The 27507-nt window shown below is 47.2% G+C and overlaps 3 protein-coding genes across 6 annotated transcripts in view; 2 read left to right on the plus strand and 1 right to left on the minus strand.

The window, feature by feature from the left end:
• Window positions 1–5047, minus strand: part of ALMS1 (ALMS1 centrosome and basal body associated protein) — a 109042-nt gene extending 103995 nt beyond the window's left edge. The window contains exon 1 of the mRNA XM_060188426.1: window positions 4705–5047. Coding sequence (XP_060044409.1) covers window positions 4705–5047 — 343 coding nt within the window. The remainder of the gene's footprint in view (window positions 1–4704) is intronic.
• Window positions 5048–5083: 36 nt separating this feature from the next.
• EGR4 (early growth response 4) lies at window positions 5084–8990 on the plus strand. The gene is made up of 2 exons (XM_060187072.1): window positions 5084–5543; window positions 5948–8990. The coding sequence occupies exons 1-2, from the start codon at window positions 5408–5410 to the stop codon at window positions 7258–7260; spliced, it is 1449 nt and encodes a 482-aa protein (XP_060043055.1). The 5' UTR covers window positions 5084–5407; the 3' UTR covers window positions 7261–8990.
• Window positions 8991–20367: 11377 nt separating this feature from the next.
• The window catches only part of FBXO41 (F-box protein 41), a 34991-nt gene continuing 27851 nt past the window's right edge, over window positions 20368–27507 (plus strand). For 3 of the 4 annotated variants that reach the window (XM_060187073.1, XM_060187076.1, XM_060187077.1), the window contains exon 1: window positions 20368–20634. The gene's annotated coding sequence lies outside the window, so the exon portion shown is untranslated. The remainder of the gene's footprint in view (window positions 20635–27507) is intronic. The other variant, XM_060187075.1, reaches the window with a different exon arrangement.

Here is a 27507-nt window from a genome sequence, read left to right on the forward strand (position 1 = left end):
AAACATTATGATGTCTCCCAAATCCTCTTCTCCCCCAGTCCTCTCTTTCCAGAGCTCTGCTAACCTCTGGCTTATGGTAGTCTGTCGTTTTCGCCGGGCTGGCTTCACGGGCATGGGCGGGTAACAGACGACCAGGGACTCATGGTTGAGCTGTAATCAGTATCTCTTTATTCATGCAGGATGCAGCACAATCTAAGCCGAGCCAAGCTAAACTCAAAACTACAAACAATCTTGTCCTTATAAATATACTAGCCCAGTAGGGTGGGAACAGGATGTGACACAGAGAGGGTGGAGAGAAAAGTGACTGGTGAAAATCAGGGTATGACAAGGAGAGGATCAGGGTGTGACAAGGAGAGGGGGTGGAGCAGGTGAGAATTCTACCACTAAACCACCAATGCCCTGGAGGGAAGGTGGTGCTTTATGTAAATATAAAAGTGATTTATGTAAATAGACGGCAGTGGTTATGTAAATAGAATGCAGTGTTAAGCAGGGGGGATTTGAACCAAATGAAACAGAAGGGGTTTTTAAAAGCAGAATTAGAAGATACCAACAGTATTGTTGAGGACTGAACCCAGGGCCTGGAGCCTCAGGCATGAGAATCTCTGCATAACCATTATGCTGTCTCCTCTTGCCCCTCTCTATTACTTCACTCTCTTTTTTTTTTATTTCTTTATTTATTGGATAGAGATAGCCAGAAACCAAGAGGGAGGGGGTGATAGAGAGGGAGAGAGACAGAGACACCTGGAGCCCTGCTTTACCACTCACAAAGCTTCCCCCTGCAGGTGGGGACTGGGGGCATTGTAATAAATGCACTCAACCAGGTGCGCCACCACCCGGCCCCTCTCTTTTTTTTCTAAATTGAAATATTTAAAAAAAATTATTATCTTTATTTATTGGATAGAGGTGGTCAGAAATGGAGAGGGAGATAGAGAAGAGAGACACCTGCAGCCCTGCTTTACCACTCATGAAGCTTTCCCCCTGCAGGCTCAAATCCCGGCCCTTGTGCATTGTAACATGTTTACTCAACCAGCTGCACCACTACCCAGCCCCCCCTCTTACTTCTCTCAAAGATCTCTATTCTATCAAGATCCAGAATCTCTTAAAATTAAATTTTGGTTATCTGGAACCAGAAAAGACCTAGAATTGCCAAAACAATCTTGAGAAAAAAGAACAGAACTAGAGGCATCACACTCTCAGATCTCAAATTGTATTATAGGGCCATTGTCATCAAAACTGTGTGGTATTGGAACATGAATAGACACACTGACCAGTGGAATAGAATTGAGAGCCCAGAAGTGAGTCCCCACACCTATGGACATCTAATCTTTGACAAAGGTGCCCAGACTATTAAGTGGGGAAACCAGAGTCTCTTCAACAAATGGTGTTGGAAACAATGGGTTCAAACATGCAGAAGAATGAAGCTGAACCACTGTATTTCACCAAATACAAAAGTAAATTCCAAGTGGATCAAGGACTTGGATGTTAGACCAGAAACTATCAGATACTTAGAAGAAAATATTGGCAGAACTCTTTTCTGCATAAATCTTAAAGACATCTTCAATAAAACAAATCCAATTACAAAAAAGACTAAGGCAAGTATAAACCTATAGGACTACATCAAATTAAAAAGCTTCTTCACTACCCAAACAAAGAGACGCCTCACAGAATCGGAGATCTTTACATGCCATACATCAGACAAGAGTTTAATAACCAACATATATAAAGAGCTTGCCAAACTCAACAATAAGACAACAAATAACCCCATCCAAAAATGGGGGGAGGACATGGACAGAATATTCACCACAGAAGAGATCCAAAAGGCCGAGAAACACAAGAAAAAATGCTCCAAATCTCTGATTGTCAGAGAAATGCAAGTAAAGACAACAATGAGATACCACTTCTGTCCTGTAAGAATGGCATACGTCAGAAAAGGTAACAGCAGCAAATGCTGGAGAGGGTGTGGGGTCAAAGGAACCCTCCTACACTGCTGGTGGGAATGTCAATTGGTCCAGCCTCTGTGGAGAACAGTCTAGAGAACTCTCAGAAGGCTAGAAATGGACCTACCCTATGATCCTGCAATTCCTCTCCTGGGGATATATCTATCCTAAAGAACCCAACACATCCATCCAAAAAGTTCTGTGTACACATATGTTCTTGGCATCACAATTTGTAATAGCTAAAACCTGGAAGCAACCCAGGTGTCCAACAACAGATGAGTGGCTGAGCAAGTATGGTACATATACACAATGGAATACTACTCAGCTGTAAAAAATGGTGACTTCACCATTTTCAGCCAATCTTGGATGGACCTTGAAAAATTCATGTTAAGTGAAATAAGTCAGAAACAGAAGGATGAATATGGGATGATCTCACTCTCAGGCAGAAGTTGAAAAACAAGATCAGAAAAGAAAACAGAAGTAGAACCTGAAATGGAATTGGCGTATCGCACCAAAGTAAAAGACTCTGGGGTGGGTGGGTGGAGAAAATACAGGTCCAAGAAGGATGACAGAGGACCTGGTAGGGGTTCTATTGTTATATGGGAAACTGAGGAATGTTATGCATGTACAAACTATTGTATTTACTGTTGACTGTAAAACATTAATTCCCCAATAAAGAAATTTTTAAAAATTAAATTTTGGAGGTAAGAAGGACTAGGTTAGGAAAAACTGCAAAATCCTACTTTATATTCTCTCTTACTCTTCAGGAAACCAAATGCAGATGCAAATTGCCCTCCTGAGGCAGCCTTCTTATGTATGTGAGAGTGTGTTTATGTGTCCACTGAAGGTGTGTGACTCAGCGATGGGGGTGTGGGTCAACCCACACCCAGAGCACAAGTTGTGTTTCCTACCTTATCTCCTACTTCTTTTTACTCCACCCCAGCTCCATCATGATCTCTTGATTCTAACAGGAGAAAGGGGTGACTTGGACCCTTGTGTTAATACAGACCTAACCCAACAGCCCTTGGCAGATATCAGCAGTGCCCCAAGAACTTGCCAAAGGAGTATAGGAATTATCTATGACTAAGAAGGAGGAGGAGTGCTGTGGCAGAGGGAAGAACAGCAGAAGGGATAGGGAACCTGGGGCTGGTCAATCTGGCCTGACGGGGCAACCTGGAGAGCCAAATCCCTGGCCTTGCCAAATCCCTCCGTTCCCCTCCCTCCCAGGCAGCAAGGTGCCAGAATAGATTTGAGACATGTGCACCCTGCATGTCTGGTGTGGGATCACCTGTCATTTGCAATGCGTTTGGATTCTAATCAAACCCTGAATCTGAAATGGAGTAGAAGGAAGTTTTGCTCTGTATGTCTAATTACAGATTTGTGCTGGCTTTTTGCATCTGCTATATGCAGACATATGTGCTGCTAACATAGATGCACTACTGCCCAGATCCCACCCATAGCCTGTTTTTATCTTTTCCCAAATGAGGCAGAGCTCTGGAGAGGTGAGGCTCCAGGTTACATTGGTGAGGTGAATCGCCTATGGTGTTCAGAATGGAATCATAGTAGCATCTATGACATGTTGTCTGAAAGGTTGTAAGTTACAAGGCAGGAGAAATGTTTGATACATAGAGACCAAAAAGTCGGAATAGAGCAGGTGAGAATAAGAATTTTTGGGTGGTAGAAGCTAGGAATTCTATTTTACATGTGTTCCTTGGGGCTTATAACAAGTGATTTTTGCCTGAGCTTGACAGTTAACATGGAAGTGGGCTAAAAATATTGTCTGGGAAAATGTAGTCAAAGTTGAGAATAGAACCAGAAAGCTGGATTAGGGCAGAGGGCAGCTCCCAAACTTGAAGAAATATATAAATACAATTAACTGTTTACCACATCAATCAGACCCAGGGCCCATGTAGACTCATATTATTCATTTATTGTACTGCCACCAGGGTTATTGCTGGGGCTTGGTGCCTGCATTGCAAATCCACCATTGTCGTTGGCCTTTCTCTCTCTCTCTCTCTCTCTTTCTCCCCCCTCCTCTGCTTTTTATGTGATAAGGGAGAGAAAAATTGAGGGGGGAGGAGAGAACAAGAGCTAGAGAGAAAGAGAGACACCTGCAGCCCTGCTTCTCTCCTACAGGTGGGGACCATGGGCTCCAACCCCGGTCGTTATACATGGTAACATGCACTCAACCGGGTGGCCACTGTATTTGATAGCACTGCTCCCAGGCCCACCTTTTTAGAGAAGCAAGGAGCTTCTACAGCACTGGAGCTTCCCTAGAACCATGATTCCTTCCATGTGGTGCTGGAGCTAGAACTTGGACAGTTCGCATAGCAAGGTAGGCACCCTACTTGGCAAATTACCTCTCAGCCAGAGAAACATCTTCAATTTAGAACATATATTTTGTTCCAAGTGACTTTTCTCCTCTCAGCATTTAACAAGTAAAATGGTCCTTCTAAATTCCAATAAATTATTTTTCTATAGCAAAGGTATTAAAGCAGAGCGGAGATAGATAGCACAATGGTTATGCAGAGACTCTCTGGCCTGAGGCTTCAAAGTCCCAGTGCTCTGGTAAAAATAAATAAATAAAGTAAATGTATTAAAGCAAAAGAAGTCAGGCAAGCACAACAAATAAATAATGGCAAGAATCTCTATGGTTCACTAAGTGTCCCTGAGTCCAGAGCTTTGTAAAAATGCTCGAACCTGATCTCTCTGCATAGCAAATTTAAGAAATAGAGACTACGCAGCTCCATTTCTCAGGAGAACAAACTGATGTTCAGAGAGACTGATAGGCACCTCCAAGAAGGGGCATAGTCAATCCAAGCCTTCGCCAACAGGCTCTCAAAGCCCAGTGGGGACCTCCCACAGCGCCCCCCTCGGCCTCCGTCGCAGGTGCGAGGTGCACGCAGTGGGCGTGGAGCCCCGTGCGGCGCAGCGCCCCGCCGGGCCCGGCCCCGGCCCCGCGTGCCCACGGTCCCCGCGCGCACGGGGCTCCACGTTCGGGGACACGCGCGCGCGCACGCAGCGGCGCGGGGCCAGTGAGCGGTGGCGACGGCTACGTCACAGCCCGAGCTTTCCTTTTCGGGAGTCCCCGGCACACATCCTGTATCCATGTTTGGGCATTTACGTCACGGCGGCGGGGCCGGGGCCTCCCGAAATGGCAGTGGCCGGGGCAGTCGGAAGCCCTGAGCCAGCGCCGCCGCTGCTATATAAGTGGGGGGGGCCGCGGGTTGGGGGAGCCCAGCTGCGCTTTCAAGAAGCGAGGTGCCGCTGCCCGAGGCCTGTCCCGGCGAGCGAGGGCCCCACGGCCCTTCAAATCCTTCCCAAAGGGGAGTGCCTGGAGCGCAGGAGCCCAGGCGCCCGGGTCTGTGAGGCGCGGGGGCGCCCCGACTGCCGGCATACCCCTCACCCCCGCGCGCCTCTAGACCCAGCGGCCGAGGCCCCCGGCGCCCCGCCGCCGCCGCCGCCGCGCCATGCTCCACCTTGGCGAGTTTTCTGGCCCCGACGCTCTCCTGGTCAAGTCCGCCGAGGGCTGTTGCGCCGAACCCAGCACAGAGTTGCCTGGGCTGCCCGCCAGGGACGCGCCCGTGGCCGCCGGCTACCCCGGAGGTAAGGAGCGCTGCTGGGGTGCTCGAACCGTGGCGCGGCGCGGCGCGGCGCGGGGGCGCGCGAAGCCCGAAACCCTACAGGGACCGGGACACTGGGGCTGGGGGGAGGGTTGGGAGCAGGTTTCGGCTTCCTGAGGTGCAGACCACTACCCCCAGCCACCCCCACCGGGCCGCCGCCTCCGCAGGCACCTCTGCGGGCGTCCTCTGCCTGTGCACGTGTGGTCTGCGTGTGTGCATGTGTGCCCGTGCGTCTTGGGGCATTTGCAAGCTCCTGCTGGATTCGAGCGTGCAGAAATGCACTTGCTGCGTGCCGGTGCACACCCAGGGCTTGGTGAGCATGGGGCGCGGACTCGGAGGCGTGCCCTCTGTGGTGCCCGGAGCTGATTCCTGCTCCCTCCTCAGCAGGCGACTTCTTGAGCTGGGCTTTGAGCAGCTGCGGCGCCGGGGGGGACTTAATCGACTCCTGCTTCCTGGAGAGGCCTGCACCCACGCCCCCTCCCGGCCTCAGCTACAGCGGGAGCTTCTTCATCCAGGCTGTACCCGAACACCCGCACGACCCGGAGGCACTCTTCAACCTCATGTCGGGCATCCTAGGCCTGGCACCTTTCCCAGGCCCCGAGGCATCAGCATCCCGGGCTCCGCTGGACGCCTCTTTCCCCTCTGGCCCCGACACCTTGCTGCCAGACCTTTACTCCCCGGATCTGGGCGCTGCCGCCTTCCCGGAGGCCTTCTGGGAAGCCTCGCCCTCGGCGGGCGCCCCGTCGCAATGCCTGTATGAACCTCAGCTCTCCCCGCCCGACGTCAAGCCGGGCCTCCGGGCTCCGCCGGTCTCCCCAGTGCTGGACGCTGCGTCGGCCTTCAAAGGTCCGTATGCCCCCTGGGAGCTGCTGTCAGCCGGGGGCCCCGGGAGCTGCGGGTCTCAGGGTGGCTACCAGACAGCCCCAGAGGCCCGCTTCCCCTCGATGGGGACCAAGATTGAGGACCTGCTGTCCATCAGCTGCTCGGCAGAGCTGCCCACTGGCCCGGCCAACAGACTTTTCTCCACGGGGGCCTACGACGCCTTCCCGCTGGCCCCGGGCGACTTAGGGGAGGGGGCGGAGGGCCTCCCGGGGCTCCTGACCCCTCCTAATGGGGAGGGGGGTTGTAACGGCGACGGCGGAGAGTTTCTGGCAGGCGCGCAGCCACCGCTCTCCCCGCTGGGCCTCCGCAGCGCCGCGGCGGACTTTCCGAAGCCTCTGTTGGCGGACCTCGCCGGGAGCAGTGGCGGCGTGCCCGAGCCTTGCGGGCCGCCGGTCCCGGCCCCGTTCCCCCCGGCCAAAGCGCGCCGCAAGGGGCGCCGCGGCGGCGGCAAGTGCAGCGCGCGCTGCTTCTGCCCGCGGCCACACGCCAAGGCCTTTGCCTGCCCGGTGGAGAGTTGTGTGCGCAGCTTTGCGCGCTCCGACGAGCTCAACCGCCACCTGCGCATCCACACGGGCCACAAGCCCTTCCAGTGCCGCATCTGCCTCCGCAACTTTAGCCGCAGCGACCATCTTACCACACACGTGCGCACACACACGGGCGAGAAGCCCTTCGCCTGCGACGTATGCGGCCGCCGCTTTGCGCGCAGCGATGAAAAGAAGCGGCACAGCAAGGTGCACCTCAAGCAGAAGGCCCGCGCCGAAGAGCGGCTCAAGGGCCTTGGCTTTTACTCGTTGGGTCTTTCTTTCGCCGCCCTGTAATGGGGGAGAGGGATCTGTTGGTTGGGGCGCCGCCGCCAGGCGCTCAAGAGAAGACTTGGACACGCTCTCCTCGCTGCTCCTCTCCCCACCTCTTCCTGATACGCCCCCGGGCCGGCCTCTGGTCCGGCTACCAGTTCCCTGGAAGCGCCCTCCGCACACACGTGCAGTTCAGCACTAGCTCCGAGGACAGCTCCCATGGCCCGGGCGCTTCCTTCTGCATCTGTAGCTCTGTGTGGAAAAGCCTCTCTGGCTAGTCACAGAGTGGTTACTTCCTTGGGACTGAAGACATTCTTTTATAACTGGCGCATGCCCCACGCCTTCCCCTCGACCCCCTCCCCGCCAGACAGGCTGGGGCAGCGCCGAGCCGGTCTCGCGCGGGACTTTGTACAACAATGTCCTCTCATGCAGCCATTGGATGTAACGTTTTTTGCTTTGGGGTTATTTCCTTTTTGTTGTTGTTAATTTTTTGTAAAGCAGACGCTACTCTCAAGCAGTTAACAGAACTGTTTATTTTTGCAATTAAAGTTATTGTGCTAAAAGCTTACCGAATCTGCCATCCAAGATCCTGAAACTGCCCCTTCAGCAACTCCCCCAGCAGTTCAAGGGCCATTGAAAAGAAAGGAGATCCCACATCCATAAAATTGCTGCACACCTGTCGGTCTTTGTGGAACATAGGTATTTAATAAATATGCCTTTAATTGATGGGTGAGTTTAGTCACAGATGATCTAAGGGCTTGAGGCGTTTCTGAATCTTGAGAGTAGTTAAGAGCCTTCAATGTTGAACATTGTGTACACATTAACAATCTCGGTCCTTACAGTCTTAAGTGCTGCCTTTATATGTTCCATTTCAGAGATGAGGAAGCACTGTAGGATACTTGCTGGGTAACTGGAGACAGGCAAGGTTAAACTCAGATTTGTTTGATACCAAACTGCAACCCCTAAACCCCCAACCTCAGAATGGAGGCATCTCAGTTTAATTGTACTGCTTGGAAAGATTTCCTACTAGAAATTGAGAAGCAGCTTTGGCAACTAGAGGGAGCCCCAGTCAATGATGACAGCAGCAGAAGACTGCAGTATTTCGGTGTTGTTTCTGAACATTTAGACTGTTGGATACCACAGAGTCTCCACCAGAGCCTATGATTCTACCAGAAAGACATATAGTGTCAGTGGCAAAGAAGTCAAGCCCAGTTAGGAGAGGATATTTGCCAATGGCTCACAGTCACCTTAGTCTACTCACAAAACCTCTCCAGAAGTCATACTCCTCCAAATACCTGCTACAGCCACTTTTCCCTAGCTGTCTTTACATTTTCCAGGTAAAACATGGCTTTGAGAGGCTAGAACCAGGTGAGTGGTGAGGAAAGTGTGGTTTTTTTTTTTCTTTTGCTAGTGATTTTATTATGATCAACAAGATTATGGGATACAAACAAGAGGGGTACAATTCCATACAGTTCTCACCAGCAGATGTTCATATTCCATCCCCTCCATTGGAAGCTTCTCTATTCTTTTTCCTTTGGGAATATGGACCAAAGATCTTTATGGGGTGCAGAAGGTGCGAAGTCTGGCATCTGTGATTGCTTCTCCAATGGACATGAACATTAACAGGTTGGTTCAGACCTCCAGCCTAGGAAATCATGCTTCTGTGTTAAGAAAGGTAGAGGATGGAAGTCGGGCAGTAGCACAGTGGGTTGAGTGCAGGTAGCACAAAGCACAAGGACCGAGGAAGGATCCAGTTCGAGCCCCGGCTCCCCACCTGCAGGGGAGTTGTTTCACAAGTGGTGAAGCAGGTCTGCAGGTGTCTATCTTTCTCTCCCCCTCTCTGTCTTCCCCTCCTCTCTCCATTTCTCTCTGTCCTGTCCAACAATGACAACATCAATCACAACTACAATAATAACTACAACAATAAAACAATAAGGGCAACAAAAGGGAATAAATAAATATTTTTAGAAAAATTAAAAAAGAAGAAAGAGGATAGGGGGCCAGATGGTATCACAGTGGGTTAAGTGCACATGGCACAAAGTGCAAGGACCTGCATAAGGATCCCAGTTCAAGCCCCAACTCCCCACCTGCAGGGGGGTCGCTTAACAAGTAGTAAAGTAAGTCTGCAGGTGTCTGTCTTTCTCCTTACCTCTCTGTCTTCCCCTCCTCTATTAATTTATCTCTGTCCTATCTAACCAACAACCACAACAGCAATACCAATAATAACAGTGACAACAACAATAACAAGGGCAACAAAATGGGAAAGATGGCCTCCAGGAGCAGTGGATTTATAGTGCAGGCACTGAGCCCCATCGATAACCCTAGAGGGGAAAAAAAAAAGTTAGAGGATTGTTGAAACTTTGCCCCCCCCGCTTTACTTTCTGAACTCTTAAATCAAAAGTTTTTACACTAGCCACTGGGAAGGAAGCCCTTAGAGCATTTATAGTATATACTGCACTTAATCTCTCCTCCCCAACAATAGCTCTCTGCTAAGCAAAGTAAAAGGCCTGTTGGGGGATACATTCTTTTTGTTTGGAGCTGACTTATTCTTGAATTAAGAGAGCTTTACAGGGCTGGGGTGATAGCATAGTGGTTTTGCAAAAAAAAACATGTATGCCAGAGGCATTAAAGATCCTACATTCAATTCCCAGGACTACCATAAGATGGATCTTAGCAGTGCTCTGGTGAAAAAAAGAAAAGAAAAAAAAAAAAAAGAAAAAGAAGGGAGTCAGGTGGTATAGCACAGCGGGGTTAAGCGCACGTGGCACCAAGCGCAAGGACCAGCGGAAGGATCCGGGTTTGAGCCCCCGGCTCCCCACCTGCAGGGGAGTCGCTTCACAGGCTTCAGTGAAGCAGGTCCGCAGGTGTCTATCTTTCTCTCCCCTCTCTTTCTTCCCCTCCCCTCTCCATTTCTCTCTATCCTATCCAACAACAACAACATCAATAACAACAACAACAAAAAAAGGGCAACAACAGGGAAAATAAATAAATGTAAAAAATATATTAAAAAAAAAGAGAAAGTTTTACAGTCCTATCATGGCGGGCCAACTCAACTCAGCTTCCAATCCTCTGGCTTCTTCACCCCCTTGATTCTTAGATGTATTCACTTCCCAGCCCCAAAGACCAGAGAATACCCAACATTACCCCCTCCATATCTTTCTTTCTCTCTCTCCATATATATATATATATATATATATATATATATATATATATATATATGTATGTATTTACCCTTAATGAAAGAGGCATAGACCACAGCACATCCAAATTCCAGGAGGGTTAAACCTGTGACCTTTAGACCTCAGGTATGAAAATTCAGTGTGTAGGGCAGGAGTAGATAGCATAATGGTTATGCAAACAGACTCTCATTCCTGAGGCTCCAAAGTCCCAGGTTCAGTCCCCTGCACCACCATAAACCAGAGCTGAGCAGCGTTCTGGTTAAAAAAAAAAAAAAAAAAAAGGAAAGAAAGAAAATCCAGTGTACAACCACTTCACTGTCTCCCTAATCCTCCCTAGGTGTTAATGTTTTCACATGACTAAACATTTTTGTATCTAATAAACTAATTGCTGGTAAAGAATTCAGTATTATGGGAGTCCGGCGGTAGCACAGTGGATTAAGTGCAGGAGGCACAAAGTGCAAGGACCAGCGTGAGGATCCCAGTTCGAGCCCCTGGCTCCTCACCTGCAGGGGAGTCGCTTCACAGGCTTCAGTGAAGCAGGTCTGCAGGTGTCTATCTTTCTCTCCCCCTCTCTGTCTTCCCCTCCTCTCTCCATTTCTCTCTGTCCTATCCAGCAACAACAACAATAATAACTACAACAACAAAACAAGGGCAACAAAAGGGAATAGATAAATAAATATTTTTTAAAAATTTAATTTCAAATAATGCACTGTTAGGCACTACAATAGGTAAATGGAAGATTCGTGTTAACAAACTAGTAATGGCTCAATATCTTATTTAAGTGACCACACCTTTCACTTATACACATGAATACTTAGGAAGTCTCATTTGGAAGGAAAGCTGTTGGGTTGGAGTGTTGTGGCAGTTGTATGGAAGGGGAGTCAGAGCCCCCACCATTTCTGAAGAAGAATGTGGGAGGAGTAACTAAGGTGACTGAACCTCTGGCAAGCATCCTCTCTTTGTTAGGTTCAGTTCTGCTCATCACTTACAAACAATTAGATGGTACATTATCTAACCATTTAAGTGTTCACACCTTTCATTTAGACATATGCACTCTCCTGCAGAATAGGATAAGGAAGACCATAAAGACAAGATTTGGGAGTCGGGCCATAGCCCAGCCGGTTAAGCGCACGTGGCACAAAGCGCAAGGATCCCCGGTTCAAGCCCCCAGCTCCCCACCTACAGGGGAGTTGCTTCACAAGTGGTGAAGCAGGTCTGCAGGTGTCTATCTTTTTCTCTTCCTCTCTCCATTTCTCTCTGTCCTATACAATAACAACTACAATTAAAAAAAAAAAAGGGCAACAAAAGGGAAAATAAATATTAAAAAAAATTTTTTTAAAAAAGACAGAATTCATGCAACTGATCCCAAAACACACAACCTGAATAAAGTAAGTCAGGGGGGTCGGGCGGTGACGCAGTGGGTTAAGCACACGTGGCACAAAACGCAGGGACCGGTATAAGGATCCTGGTTCAAGCCCCAGGCTCCCCACCTGCAGGGGAGTCGCTTCACGGGCAATGAAGCAGGTCTGCAGGTGTCTATCTTTCTCTCCCCCTCTCTGTCTTCCCCTCCTCTCTCCATTTCTCTCTGTCCTATCCAACAACAAAGTAATGTCAACAATGGCAATTATAACCGCAATGAGGCTGCAACAACTAGGGCAACAAAAAGGGGAAAAATGGCCTCCAGGAGCGGTGGATTCATGGTGCAGGCACTGAGCCCAGCAATAACCCTGGAGGAAAAAAATAATAATAATAAATAAATAAATAAATAAATAAAAATAAAGTAAGTCAGGCTGGGGGTGGGAGCATTTAACCACCACACTCTTGCCCCCCTTTAACAGTAGTCCAGCAACTACAGTCAGTTCCACTGTGTTTCATCTTGTCCTCATACCCACCTAGTTTTATATAACTGTTGAATAAATTGAACATCAGGTGGGGATAGATAGCATAATGCAAAGAGACTCTCATACCCGAGGCTTCAAAGTCCCAGGTTCAGTCCCCTACACCACCATAAGTCAAAGCTGAACAGTGTTCTGGTTAAAATAAAAAATAAATAAATTAAGCATCATGACTTGACTTAGTAGTTGTGCTCAAATCAGATCCCAGTTAGGTTATAAACTCCCCCATCCCTATCTGAGAAGACTCCCCCCCACCCCCATCTGAGAAGAAAGTGCTCCATTTCTGTGGTCCAGGAGGTGGCATAGTGGTAAAGCTTTGGACTCTCAAGCATGAGGTCCTGAGTTCGATCCCCAGCAGCACATGTGCCAGACTGATGTCTGGTCCTTTCTCCTCCTATCTTTCCCATAAATAAATAAAATTTTTTTTTTTAAAAAAAAAGTGCTCCATTTCCCCTAGGAATTTTGAAGGAAGAGGATGTTAGATCAGATATGGAAAGAATTAAAATCAGATGAACTTCAAGGAAGTTCATCTACACCGATGACACCTGCTGTGCTACTCAGGCATCCAAGTTCGACATCCTCGAGGAAACACGAAAGACATGTCTCTGATATCTGATTACTGTAAAAAATGGCGACTAATCCCTAGCACTGCAAAAATGGTATCATCTGTTTTCCATCTACACCATGCCTCGGCCTCGCGTGAGCTTAATGTGCAGCTTGACGATACGAGAATCCGGCATGAAGCCCAGCCAGTCTATCTTGGCGTTACTCTCGATCGCACCCTGTCATTTCACGAACATCTCATAAAAACTGCAGCAAAGGTGGGCGCGAGGAATAACATCATTGCAAGACTGGCCAGCTCCTCATGGGGCGCGAGTGCTTCCACACTATGATCATCATCTCTGGCATTATGCTATTCCACTGCAGAATACTGTGCCCCAGTATGGTTCCGTAGCCCCCATGTCCACTTGGTCGATTCCAAATTATATTCCTCCATGAGGATAATTTCTGGAACCATCCGTTCCACCCCAGTTCCATGGCTGCCAGTTCTTAGCAACATCGCCCCGCCAGATATTCGTCGGGATGCGGCATCATCTAAGTTCATTTCCCACGTCTACGCTGGACCGGACCTGCCAATATACGCGGATATCTTCGCCCACCCTGTCCAACGCTTGATGTCTCGTCATCCAATCTGGTCCCCTACGCCTACACTGAACTTCTCTGTTCCAGACTCTTGGAAACAGAGTTGGCAGTCAGCTGAGGTAAAGAACAAACACCTCATCACAGACCCCTGCAAGCGTCACCCGGCTTTGACCTAGCACGTTATGATTGGGCCCTCCTCAATCGCTATTGAACAGGCCATGGCCGGTGCGCTGCTATGTTCCATCGCTGGGGAGCCAGAGACGACCCGAACTGCCCCTGCGGCTACAGACAGACATAGTCAACGACTGCCACCTCTCCAGATTCAAAGGAGGTCTCGAAACTTTACATCAGGCTCAACCTGACGCTGTTAACTGGCTACGGAAGAAGGGCAAACACTAGAAGAAGAAGAAGGGGCCGGGTGGTGGCACACCTGGTTGAGCACACGTTACAGTGCACAAGGAGGCAGGTTCGAGCCCCCAGTCCCCACCTGCAGAGGGAAAGCTCTGCAAGTGGTAAAGCAGTGCTACAGGTATCTCTCTGTCTCTCTCCCTCTGTATCACCCCCTTCCCTCTCAATTTCTGGCAGTCTCTTTCCAGTAAATAAATAAAGATAATTTTAAAAAAGAACTAAAATCAAATTATCAGGGCCAGAGAGATAGCATAATGGTTATGCAAATTATTTTCATGCCTGAGGCTTCAAGGTCCCAAGTTCATTTCCCTGCACCATCATAAGCAGAGCTGACCAGTCCTCTGGTAAACAAAAAAAAAAAAAAAGAAAATAATCAGGAAAGTCCAGGGCCCAAACAGAATTGGAAACTAAGAGTTCATTTTCTTTTGCTCCTCTCTTTCTTTTGGTCCTCAATATATGGATATTTCTCCAGGCTCAGTTCTCCTTCCCTGTGTCAACATTCTCCTTGGATTGTGTTAAATTGTACCCAGACATTCAGCTACCACCACTACATGACTACGTCTGAGTCAGCTAGCTTGGTCTCTATCTTAGCTGAAGCCCATGTTATCTTATTTTATTATTTTTTAAATATTTATTTATTTTCCTTTTTTGTTGCCCTTGTTGTTTTTATCATTGTTGTGGTTATTATTGTTGTTGTTATTGATGTTGTTGTTGCCAGATAGCACAGAGAGAAATGGAGAGGAGGGGAAGACAGAGAGGGGGAGAGAAAGATAGACACCTGCAGACCTGCTTCACCGCTTGTGAAGCGAAGCCCCTGTAGTTGGGGAGCCAGGGGCTCGAACTGGGATCCTTATGCCGGTCCTCAAGTTTCGTGCCATGTGCACTTAACCTGCTGCGCTACAGCCCGACTCCTTATTTTATTTTATTTTGTTTTATTTTATTTTATTTACAATTTCAGCTGACTTTTTCAGGTAGTCACAGAGAAGTGGGGAGGGGGAATCATTGGTCCATAGCTTCCATCAATGTGGGGGCTGGGCTTGAACCTGGGTTATACACATGGTAAAGCAGTGCAGTATCTAAGTGAGACATTTTGTTGCCCATGTTGTGACTAGTAAACATTACCATGCAAGTGTCCCATCACTGCACTGTCTAAAATCAAATCTTCCTTCCATAGACCCAGTATCTGCTAAAGACAACCACAGTTTCTTTGACTTTCTAGATTCATCAAAGTAACTATATTTCCTCTTTGGGGTTTATCTTTGACATCTCTCCCCCACACATCTAGGCTTATCACTCAGATCTACTGGATCCTATTAAAGTTCTTCAGGGCCTTATCCACTCTCTTCAGGGAACACTGTTGGCTCTTAGGTGTTTCAGTTTTTAGCTTGTGAACTCATATTCAGTAGAGAGTTACCTGGACAGTAGAACTCTGTGGCCAGAGTTTTGTGTTTTCTCCTACCAGCCACTCAAGGAGTATCAGTTGATGGAAATTATGTTAATTTCTTGGCCAGAGGTTCCTGTACCACACAAGTGTTGAGTTCAAACTCTGACTCAAGTAGTTTGTAAATTCTCATAGGCAACTCTCTTTGTTTCAGCCAAGGTCCAGGTCAGAACAGGCAGTATGTCTCTCCAGCATTTATGCTTACATTTCTTGGCTTTAATTGCCCTTGTTTTAGTTCATGTAGATGTTCTTTCTTGCTAGTTCAGTTACACATTTCAGATATCATGTTTTATGAATCCCTTCATGTATTCTGTAGTGGTATGGTCTTTGAGTTGTCTGTTTATTGAAAACTACTGAAGCCAGAAGAAGTTACTCTTATTAAAATAGTTCCTACATTTATCTTCTCTATGCCTGTTGCCGGCAGCTCAGTTCATGCCGCTCCTTCCATATTACATGCACACCTTGACAATGACAATCACATAGAATCACATAGTAGTACTTAGTGGGAAGGAGCTTATAAGAACACTCTTCCTGGGAGTCGGGCAGTAGCGCAGTGGGTTAAGTGCACAAAGTGCAAGGACCAGTGTAAGGATCCCAGTTCGAGCCCCTGGCTCCCCACCTGCAGGCGAGTTGCTTCACAGGCGGTGAAGCAGGTCTGCAGGTGTCTATCTTTCTCTCCCCCTCTCTGTCTTCCCCTCCTCTCTCCATTTCTCTCTGTCCTATCCAACAATTACAATATCAATAACAACAATAATAACTACAACAATAAAACAACAAGGGCAACAAAAGGATATAAATAAATATTTTTTAAAAAAGAACATCCTTCCTAGGGTGGGGGTAGATAGCATAATTGTCATGCAAAGAAACTTTCATGCCTGAGGTTCCAAAATCCCAGGTTCAATCCTCCACACCACCATAAGCCAGAGCTGAGTGGTGCTCTGGTTAAAAAAAAAAACAAAAACCAGTCCTTCCTTACCATCCATTGTATAGAAGAAAGTGAAGACCAAGATCTTTGGAGATTGTTTTAAAGGTACACACATGATAAAAGACAAGAATGGGCTTTGAATCTGGGTTTTCTATTGCAAGACTAGTGCATATACAGACATCTATTTTTACAAGTATTATTGAAGGTTGATCATATACTGGGCCAGTAGTTCCCAATACTTTTCCTTTCCAAGGCATGTAAACACAAACATATCAGTAACAAAGGCTCACTGAAGTGCTGGTTCTCATGCTGAAGAGAAGAAGAACAATAGGATTGAAAGAAAGAAAGGGATAAAGAAAGAAAGAAAGAAAGAAAGAAAGAAAGAAAGAAAGAAAAAAAGAAAAGACAAGAACCCAGAGTACCCACTGCTCAACTCTAGTTATGATTAGTTATGGTGGTACAGGGGATTGAACCTGTGACTTTAAGAGCTTCAGGTATGAAAGTCTTTTTACATAACCATTATGATATCTCCCCAGCTTCAACAGGAATCTTGATGAACCAAGTCATGGGGGGAGAATTTGACACAGCAACCCAGAATGCCTGCTATTTCCTCCCTGATTACCCCAGCCCTTGTACCCTGTTTGAGACAAGCCTGTACTATATCAAACTGCTTCCTATCGTCCCTCTATCTCCATTCTACATTGCATTGCACTGCTGAACTGACTTAATTTCCCTAAAACATTCTTTATTTTTTAAAGAATTTGTTTTATTCCCTTTTGTTGCCCTTGTTGTTTTATTGTTGTAGTTATTATTGTTGTTGTTGGATAGGGCAGAGAGAAATGGAGAGAGGAGGGGAAGACAGAGAGGGGGAGAGGAAGATAGACACCTGCAGATCTGCTTCACCGATTGTGAAGCGACTTCCCTGCAGGTGGGGAGCCAAGGGCTCGAACCCGCATCCTTGGGCCAGTCATTATGCTTTGCAACACTGTGCTAACCCGCTGCACTACCGCCTGACTCCCAGAATTTATTTATTCGTGAGAGAGATAGGAGGAGAGAGAGAAAGAACCAGATATCACTCTGGTACATGTGCTGCCAGGGATTGAAGTCGGAACCTCATGCTTGAGAGTCCAATGCTTTAACCACTACGCCACCTCCTGGACCACCCTAAAACATTGTTTATGGTGGTTTTACTCCAAATTAATTATAGCCTTCTATATATGATGCAAATTCATCTTCCACCCTCTTGTTATCTCTCCTTTTTCTCTTTCTCTGTCCTCTCCCCTCCTCCTGTGTATTGTTGAAATTCTCCAATTCTTGAGTTCTTTCAAAGGCAGAGACCTTGTCTGACTCACATATGTGGCCACTATATCTACCCAACGTACTTATTTATTTATATATCAGCTCTGGCTTATAGTGGTATAGTGGTGCAGGGGACTAAACATGAGACTTTGGAGCCTCAGGAATGAGAGTCTCTTTGTATAACCATTATGCCGACTCACTCACAACCCCCCCCCCATGTACTTTAAGTGCTTAATTACTGTATTGGTTGGTTGGACAAAAAAAAAACACTGAGAAAGGAAAAAAGAATGGGAGGGTGCTGGTAGTGACATGCTAAATTACCATGTGTGAGGCCCAGGATCAAGCACATGACCCCCACCTGCAGGAGGGAAGTGGTGGAGCAGTGCTACAGATGTCTCTCACTCACTTCTCCCTATTTTTATCAGAAAAAGGAAGAAAAACAAAAAAAGGTGGGTGGGGAGGAGAGAGAAGGAAGGTGACTGGAAAGCATAAAGCTGGGAAAGGTGGAAGAGGAAGCAAGAAAGAGGAAGGATCAGGAAAGAGTTGGAAAAAAGGACTGAGACCCTAATCCAAGTCCTGGGTCCCCATGAGAGAGATCCCTCTGCAGGCCAGTCTGTCTGAATTCTTGCTGAACCCATGATTCTCTGCCTCTGCTGTAGCCCTCAGATGTGTCTGTCATTCAGCTCACTCTCTCTTTGGTTTCTCTGGCCCACATGGAGTGGAATTCAGTTTACATTTTTAGAACTGTAGTTCCCATAACAACCAAGCAGAAACTGTTTTCTGTGAAGTGCAGTATGGACACACATGCGCACTTGTACATGCATACACACCGACACAGGCACACAGTGTGCACCCTCACATATACATGTCCATTTGCTCACACATGCAAAGGTACACTTGCATGCATTCATAAATGTGTACACTCAGAAATACACATGCAAATAGATTTATGTACAAATGGAGAAAAGCACACGTATACATATATAATCATGTCCCAAACTGTTTTTGAATATTCTCAGGAAGCACAATGTAAGGACAAATATCACTACAACAAAGGTGGAACTAAAACAGTATATGGATAATTTTGGCTGTCTGCAAAAGTGGGTGGATTTAGGGAACTTGCATTTTGGCAGGAGGAGGTTCAATGGGCTTAAATACAGCAAAGGGATGGCAGAGCACTGTGCCTAAACATAAACCTGGGAGTTTGACAACTTGAGTTCAAATCTTGGTTGTGCCTTTCTTTAAATGCTAAATTTTAACTTCCCCATCTGTAAAGCAGGAGTAATAATACATACTTGATATGTATAAAAATGATTGGCATGATGCTAGGCACACTGTTAACAAAAACTGTTCTCATTTATGTCTTAGGAGAAGCAATTTTTCCTTTGTTCAATCTAAGAAGAATTTCTTTTTCCCCCCTTTATTGGGAGATTAATGATTTAGAGTTGACAGTAAGATACAGTTATTGGTACGTGTGTATCATTTCTCAGTTTTTCACATGACACTGTAACCCCCTACTTAGGTCCTCCTCTGCCATCGTGTTCCAGGACCTGAACACACCCCCCCCCCACACACACACCTCAGAGTCCTTTACTTTGGTGTAATACACCATCTAAGAAGAATATCTGATGAAAATAGAAATTCAGGAACTAGAGGCAGGAAAGATGTGGAGGAGAGTTTAACTTGGCTAGCTAGTGTCCAACCTCAATTCTCATAAAAGTTGTCTTTCCCTAAACACCACCTAACGAGTCTGCAGATTGTTATCTCCTTAGTCATTAAATGAATGCTTGGCACGCCTACTTCAGGAGCAGAATAGGGGTAGAGAAAGGTGTCCATTGCTCTCCATTTACTGGAGAATTCTGGAGCTTTTGCTGCCTGTCAGTTGCAGCCAGACTAGTCCTCATGGTCTTCGTGTCTAAACCCTCACAAATCCGTCTCTGTGCCTTTGCTCAAACACTGCTATAAGCTCATCCTGAAACCTCATCGAAAGCCCATCTCAGCCATGGGCTTAACAGCCTAAAGTCCTTTATAATTTCTCAGGCTCCACTGCAGCGTCATGGGTATTCTCCAAGCCTAGGACAGCGAGATGTTCCAGCTTCAACAGCTGGATATGCCTTGAGCCAAGGGCCTGGCCTTCCAGGAAAGAGGGCTACTCTTCTAACCAAGTTCATTGTAGGGACGGTGAGAAGAAAGCAGCCTGCTGGCCATTCTTTCTCCTCTAGTTTGGGATGGAATTTGTTATGGGGAGACATGCTCCTAGATGGCACTTTCAAAGCCAAGACTGGTTCCCAGGAGAAGTGTCCTGAGCATCTATTCCCAGTTCCCCCAGATACCTAGAGATACCCAGTTGGCTGCTATGACCAGAGGTCGTCTCTGCACATGCCAGAGGAGACAGCCCATTTAGGGACTGAGGCGATAATCCCAATAATGCAGTGCGTCCATCCACCTTCAACCCACAGACCCCGCCACCCCAAGATTTGCGGGGGAGCAGAATCAGGCCCAACCCCCAGCGGTAGGGTTGTGGGAGACCAGGGGGGTTGAAGGTGAGTAGATGAGGCCACACAAGAGGGCTCTGGGTAGAGTGATGGTTGGGGGGGGTGAGGGGTGGCGAGCGCAGGGAAGACAGGAACCCAGGAGAACTGTAGCCGAGCAGCCCCTGCACCTTCAGGACAGCATCGCAGACCCCTCCCCCATAGAAGCCACCTTCCGCGGAAAACGTGGGGTCCTGGCGCAGCCGCTTCTGGCAGCATCTGCCGCTCCCCAGCTCGCGGGAGAGCCCGCCCCCGAGGAGGGGCCGTCTCCGCCCCACCTCCTCGCAGCTTCCCTCCGCCTTCCCTTCCTTTCCTTGGGCCGCGCACCCCCTCCTCCCACCTCTATCCTTCCCCCACCCGTTTTGTGTGCCCCTCCCGCTGCGACTGGCTGGGCGGCTAGGTCGCCCCCGCCCCAAGAGGGAGGCGGGGGCGCCAGCCGCGGCGGTCACCCGAGGCTGCAGAGGGAAACGAGATCCGAGGCCCCGAGGCGGCCCTGCATCTGGACCCGACCCGCGGGGGCTGCTTCTGCACCCCCAGCTCAGGGCCGCCGGGCCTGGCCTCGCCGCGGGTGAAGGAGGTAAGGGCGAGTGGCGGGCGGGCTGCGAAACCGCCCCTGGAGGGAGTAGGAAGAGAGGACCCCAGCCACTGCCTCCTCCTCCTCCTCCTCCTCCTCTTCTTGATCTTCATCCTTCTTCACAGCCTCCTGGAGGCCCGAAATGCTGCTGGACCAAGAGGGATGATGGGCAGACCAGGCCAAAGGCGAAAAAGGGGTTAATATAAGGAATTAAAATCAGAACGTTTTGAAAACAGGCTTCCCATCCCCCGCCCCTCGCCTGTCGTTCCCGAGCCAGGTTGGGGGCGGGGGCAGACTCCAGACCCCACAGGGACTCTAGATCTGGGCGAACAGGATCCTGAGCAAGGGAGGAGGGGGTGCACCCTCAAAACCAGTCCTCTCCACCTGTTTCTGAAAGGTGGGGGAGGGGTTTGGTGTTGCGGCCTGGCTGGGCACCTGTGCCAGCGTCTATGGGTGGGAGGGTTACGGTGTCTGTGTGCGTGCCGATGTGCACATGTGATCATATGGGTGGTCTGGAGGTGTGCATGTGTGTGCACACGTTTGTCTCTTCATACCCCACTGCCTCCGCCGTGCCCACCGTGATCTGGCTGGCTGTGTGTGCCCCACCGCATTGCTCTGCATGTGAGTGTGTGACACAGTGCCTGTGTGCACTTCCCATAGCCTTCTGTGACTAAGAGTGGGACCTGAGCTCTCCTTAGATTAAGACTGCAGCGAGGGACCCAGATGGTTTTTCTGAATGTGGAATCCAGGTGCTGGAGCCATGTGTGCAGTGACCTTGGGAGATGTGTGCATGTGTGCGGAAATTGGAGAGTAAGGGGGAGCTTAGAACAGAAGAGACAGCGTCAGGGCTACTAGGAAGCAGAGAGCTGGACACATCGACCCCTGTGAATCTTCATCTGATTGAAGTGACTACTCTGTAGAGGTCCACATTTTAGAGACTTGGTCCCAGGTGTGAAGAGCTAGAACCCTTGCCTTCTGGGGAAGTTAGAGGGATTTGGGGGCATTGTTTTGTTACCCACGCACAGGGACACCTCCCAACTACTTCTCCATCCTTTGAGTGCCTCCTTCACCTGCTGGCTGATATCTACTGAAAGCGCTGAACTTAAAGCCTCATTTTTTTTTTTTTTGGCTTTGTAAACCATTTCTTAATAGCCATATCTCCCATCTCCCTTCCCTATTCCTGTAATTTCCACCTTTTCTGCTTTTCAACATGTGGATTTTATATGGGAAGAGAAAGAAAGAGCTCTTGCACCCAGCAGCCAAGTAGGAGGAAGAGGAGATGTGTGTGGAGGGGAGAGGGCACAGTGGGGAGGTGGGTGCAGAGGGAATGATCATCAACACTCCACTCTGCTAACTTCTCAATTTTGCCTGATCTGAATTCTCAGAGAAAGAAACAGATAGAAAGGGAATTTGATGGGATTCATACATATACTTCTAGATGTAGGGATGTCCAGCTTGTTTTTGCTTTTGGAATACTTACAGCAGAAAAAGGGTAAGGTTGTGGAAATGTTATCACCATCTTGCCTTTGAATTCCCCAGACTTTTCTGCCCCTCTGATGACTCACCACACCCTTTATTCATTCACTCAACAAATACTTAATTGAGTGCCACAATGTACCAGGCTATGACTATCATACTGTTGGTGTGATATGTCCTACTAGAAGAAACAATATTGAGACTAAGGATATGGGTTTCGTAGTCATTATTGGGGTCCTATCTTGTCACTGTTTTAGTTATTCACTGATGTGTAATAAACCACATCAGAATTTAAGGGCTTAAGACAGTGGTGATTTATTATTTCTCATGGTCAGTGGATCAGCTATGACCATTAATAGGGGTTCACTTGGAGCCTTTCACATAGTTGCATTCAGTTGAAAGACTGGCAGAAAAGGAAGATTGGGGGATTTTTCATGTTCCCAGGCCTCTCTACATATGATATCTGATCTCTAGGAAGTCTAGCCTAAGTTTTACACAGGAGTTGAATCCGAAAAGGAAATATTGTAAGAGAAATAGCCCTAAAGTACAGCTGCCTATCAAACTACCTAGTTTAGGCTTACTAATAGCTTATTGACCAACACAAGTCACATGGCCAAGTCTTAGCCAATGAGGGAGGAGACCAGCTAGTGCAAGAATACTGGGAAATATAGCTCACTGGAGAACACCAAAACAATAGTCTCTTACAATCACTTACTAGCCCTGGCAAGTGATTTGGCCACTGTGAACCTCTCTCCTCATCTTAAAATGGAGACATTGTCACCACTTAGCAGTATTGTTATGAGGACTAAATTAAAATGTGGTGTCTGACCAGAATAATGAGTAGGTACAAATTCAGGTTGATACTAGACTGTATGCACACTGAGAACATGGCCATCTTGTTTGCTGTTGTCTATGACAATGCCACTGAATATGCCCATTCTTTTCAGATCTCAGAAGCTACATAGGGTTGGGTTTTCTTAGTACTTCGATGGGATAAATTAATAAAAAGGATAAATAAGACAATGTCCCAAATGCTTGACATGGCTTGTGTTTGACACCTTTTTTTTTTTTTTTAATTTTTATATTTATTTGCTTTCTTGTTTGTTGTCCTTGTTTTTTTATTGTTGTTGTAGTTATTATTGTTGTTGTTATTGACGTTGTTGTTGTTAGAAAGGACAGAGAGAAATGGAGAGAGGAGGGGAAGACAGAGAGGGGGAGAGAAAGACACCGCCAGACCTGCTTCACCGCCTGTGAAGCGACTCCCCTGCAGGTGGGGAGCCGGGGGCTCGAACCAGGATCCTTATGCTGGTCCTTGTGCTTTGCACCACATGTGCTTAACCCACTGCACTACCGCCCGACTCCCTTGTTTGACACCTTTTTGTTGCATATGTAAATAGAATGGAATAAGGCCTAGGTCTTGGGGCTCAACTAGAGCAACAGTGTTAAGAAATCACAAGTCCTGGGTAGGAGTAGATAGCATAATGGTTATATCAACAGTCTCTCATGCCTGAGGCTCCAAAGTCCCAAGTTCAGTCCCCTGTACCACCATAAGCCAGAGCTGAGCAGTGGTCTGGTAGGAAAAAGAAAGAAAGAAAGAAAGAAAGAAAGAAAGAAAGAAAGAAAGAAAGAGAAAGAAGAAAGACAGAAAACACAAGTTCTTTCCTCCTCTCCTGGTGGGTAGCAGGTGACCAGGAAAGCATTTAAAATTTTTTTAAATATTTATTTATTGGATAGAGACAGCCAGAAATTGAGAGGGAAGAGGGTGATAGAGGGGGAGACAGCCAGAGAGACACCTACAGCCTTGCTTTACCACTTGCAAAGCTTTCCCCCTGCAGGTGGTGACAGGGAAGCACTTTTTATTTGAAGTGACTCTTGAACTGATTAGTTGTAATAAAATTAACCTATTTCCATGACAATAAATAGTGAAAATAATTTGAGCCACATGAACTCAATTAACTAGCCCAGAGTATTCAGTGTGATTCCTTTAAGAATGCATTACTCTGTATGAGAACAGTATAAGAATGAGTTAGTGTCCTACACATACCCTCTAGTGTATGTGTAGGACAGAATCTGATGTGCAAACAGATACGTGATTTTTTTTTTTTCAACCAGAATACTGCTTGGCTCTGGTTCATGTTGGTGCTGGGGACTGAATCTGAGACCTCAGAGCCTTAAGTGTGAAAGACTTCATGCCTATTGTGATATGATTTGAGTTGGAAGAGACGGTCAGGGAAGACTTATGGAAAGGGTAGCATTTGATCAGAGCCTGTAAAGTTCACCTATCAGAAAAAAAATGAGCCCTCAGAAGAGTGACCAGAGTGAGTTAAGACTTGAGACTGTGATAGCACATGGCACTTCCCAATGAAGCTAAGGCCAACAGGACTCAATAAGGATATGTATGTGTATGTGGAAATCAGAGAGAAAAGCTAGGGACTGGCATGGAAAAGTGGTGGTCTGATTCTGGCCAGTCTTGAGAGGGAGACTTCACTTCTCATAAGACAGCTTGCCTCATAGTTTTTTTTTTTTTTTAATGTTTTATTTATTGTATTAAAAATGAAAGAGGGAGAGAGAGAGTCAGAGTCCAGAGCACCACACAGCTCTGGCTTATGGTGGTGCTTGGGATTGAACCTGGTATCTTGGAGCCTCAGGCATAAAAGTCTTTTTCATAGCCAAATACTGTCTCCTCAGCCTTTTTTGTGCTACCAGGGTTCTTGCTGGGGCTCAGTGCCTGCACAACTCCACTGCTCCCAGCAACCATTTTTTTCTTTCTGTTTTTGATAAAGGGGAAGAGAGAGACAGCGAAAAAGAGTGACACATATAATACTTTTCCACTGCTTGTGATGCTTCTCTCCTACAGGTAGGGACTGGAGGCTTGAACCTGGATCATTATTCATAGTAACTTGTGTACTCTTCTGGGTATGCCACCACCCAAACCCTCACAGAATCTTCTTAGAAGGAGAGTGGCATGACCAGACTGAAAAGCATAAGAATTCAAAACTGAAGGACCTAGAGAATTCAGTTAAAAACTGTATCTGGGGTGGGGGTGGTGGTGGTGGTGGTAGTGGCAGGCAGTAGTGCAGTGGGTTAAGCACACATGGCACGAAGTGCAAAGACCAGCGTGAAGATCCCAGTTTGAGCTCCCCACCTGCAGGGGAGTTGCTTCACAAGTGATGAAGCAAGTCAGCAGGTGTCTATCTTTCTCTCCCCTGTCTTCTCTGTTGATTTCTCTCTATCCTGTCCAACAACAGTGACAGAAATAACAATAACAACAAAGGCGGGAGTCGGGTGGTAGCGCAGCGGGTTAAGCGCAGGTGGCGCTAAACACAAGGACCAGCGGAAGGATCCCGGTTCGAGCCCCCGGCTCCCCACCTGCAGGGGGAGTCACTTCACAGGCGGTGAAGTAGGTCTGCAGGTGTCTGTCTTTCTCTCCCCCTCTCTGTCTTACCCTCCTCTCTCCATTTCTCTCTGTCCTATCCAACAACAATGACATCAATAATAACTACAACAATAAAAAAAAAACAAAAAAAAAACAAAGGCAACAAAATGGAAAAAATGGCCTCCAGGAGCAGTGGATTTGTACATAGTGCAGGCACCAAACCCCAGCAATAACCCTGGAGACAGAAAAAGAAAAACCTGTATCAAACTGGCAAAATAGCTTTGCTATACATGACCCAAGTCCAGCCAGCCCCCCTACCATATTGAAGGAAGCTTTGGTGCTGTGGTTTCTTTCCCTCCTATCTCTCTCTGCCTCTGTCTCTATATGGGGGGGAAAAGTCATCCTAGACCAGTTGACATTTATTTGTGAATAAAATAAAAATAGTATCAGTGGGGGTCGGGCGGTGGCTTAGTGGGTTAAGCACATGTGGCGCAAAGCACAGGGACCGGTGTAAGGATCCCGGTTCAAGCCCCCGGCTCCCCATCTGCAAGGGAGTTGCTTCACAGGTGGTTCTGCCGGTGTCTGTCTTTCTCTCCCCCTCTCTGTCTTCCCCTCCTCTCTCCATTTCTCTCTGTCCTATCCAACAACGAACAACATCAACAATAGCAATAATAATAACCACAACGAGGCTACAACAACAAGGGCAACAAAAGGGGGGAAAAATGGCCTCCAGGAGCGGTGGATTCATGGTGCAGGCACTGAGCCCAGCAATAACCCTGGAGGGAAAAAAAAAATAGTATCAATGGTCCAAATAGAAAGGGGATAGCACATAATAGGTCTAGATCAGTGGCTGCAGGAAAAGTAAGAAATAGAATCAGAGACTCAAGAGATAATATTGACAAAAATACTGACTTATAAGATCTGAGGGGAACTTGGAGATGCCTTGGGGATTGCACCTCATGATAATGAAGATGTTGGTCAGAATGGGGAAGGAAAAAAAACGAGATTTGAAGGTGATTATTGTGGAATTGTGCTTATTATGAGCTATATTAAGCTTGAGCCACCTCCACTGAAATGTTTTTTCCTCCTCTCTACTTGCTGTTATGCATCTAAGAAGCACTTAAGAAGAAGAAGGGGGGCCGAGGGGTAGTGCAGCGGGTTAAACGCATGTGGCGCAAAGCACAAGGACCCATGTAAGGATCCCGGTTTGAGCCCCCAGCTCCCCACCTGCAAGGGAGTCGCTTCACAGGCAGTGAAGCAGGTCTGCAGGTGTCTGTCTTTCTCTCCCCCTCTCTGTCTTCCCCTCCTCTCTTGATTTCTCTCTGTCCTATCCAACAATGAATGACATCAACAACAACAATAATAACCACAATAAGTCTACAACAACAAGGGTAACAAAAAGGGGAAAAAATGGCCTCCAAGAGTAGTGGATTCATGGTGGAGACACTGAGCCCCAGCAATAACCCTGGAGGCAAAAAAGAAAAAAGAAGAAAAAGGGGAGTCGGGTGGTAGCACATCGGGTTAAGCGCATGTGGCACAAAGCACAAGGACCGGCATAAGGATCCCGGTTCGAGCCCCTGGCTCCCCACCTGCAGGGAATTCGCTTCACAAGCAGTGAAGCAGGTCTGCAGGTGTCTTTCTCTCCCTCTCTCTGTCTTCCCCTCCTCTCTCCAGTTCTCCCTGTCCTATCTAACAATGACGACATCAATAACAACAATTACAACAACAACAACAACAAAAAAAACGGGCAACAAAAGGGAAAATAAATAAATATTTTAAAAACTTAAAAAAAAAAGAAGAAAAAGAATTGCCATAAATTTCAAGACTAACGTATTAGTGAGTTATCTATCTGTGTTATAGTCTAGCAGAAGTAATGGTATAGATTAGAATTGGGTTATTCTAAAAGGCACTTAGATATATTCAGGTCTCTCTCATCTTATAAAGTGCTTCTAAATTCTCCCATGCTGCCACCTTTCCTAATATGAGCTTCTTGTGTCTACTTACTGTCTCTACTCACTCCCTTA

The sequence above is a fragment of the Erinaceus europaeus genome, chromosome 3, assembly GCF_950295315.1.
Source record: "Erinaceus europaeus chromosome 3, mEriEur2.1, whole genome shotgun sequence".
Classification (NCBI taxonomy): domain Eukaryota; kingdom Metazoa; phylum Chordata; class Mammalia; order Eulipotyphla; family Erinaceidae; genus Erinaceus; species Erinaceus europaeus.

Coding starts and splice junctions, on each gene's coding strand:
- EGR4 (XM_060187072.1), top strand. CDS start 5,408: ATGCTCCACCTTGGCGAGTTTTCTGGCCCCGACGCTCTCCTGGTCAAG. Junction 5,544..5,947: donor GGCCGCCGGCTACCCCGGAG/GTAAGGAGCGCT, acceptor CCTCCTCAGCAG/GCGACTTCTTGAGCTGGGCT.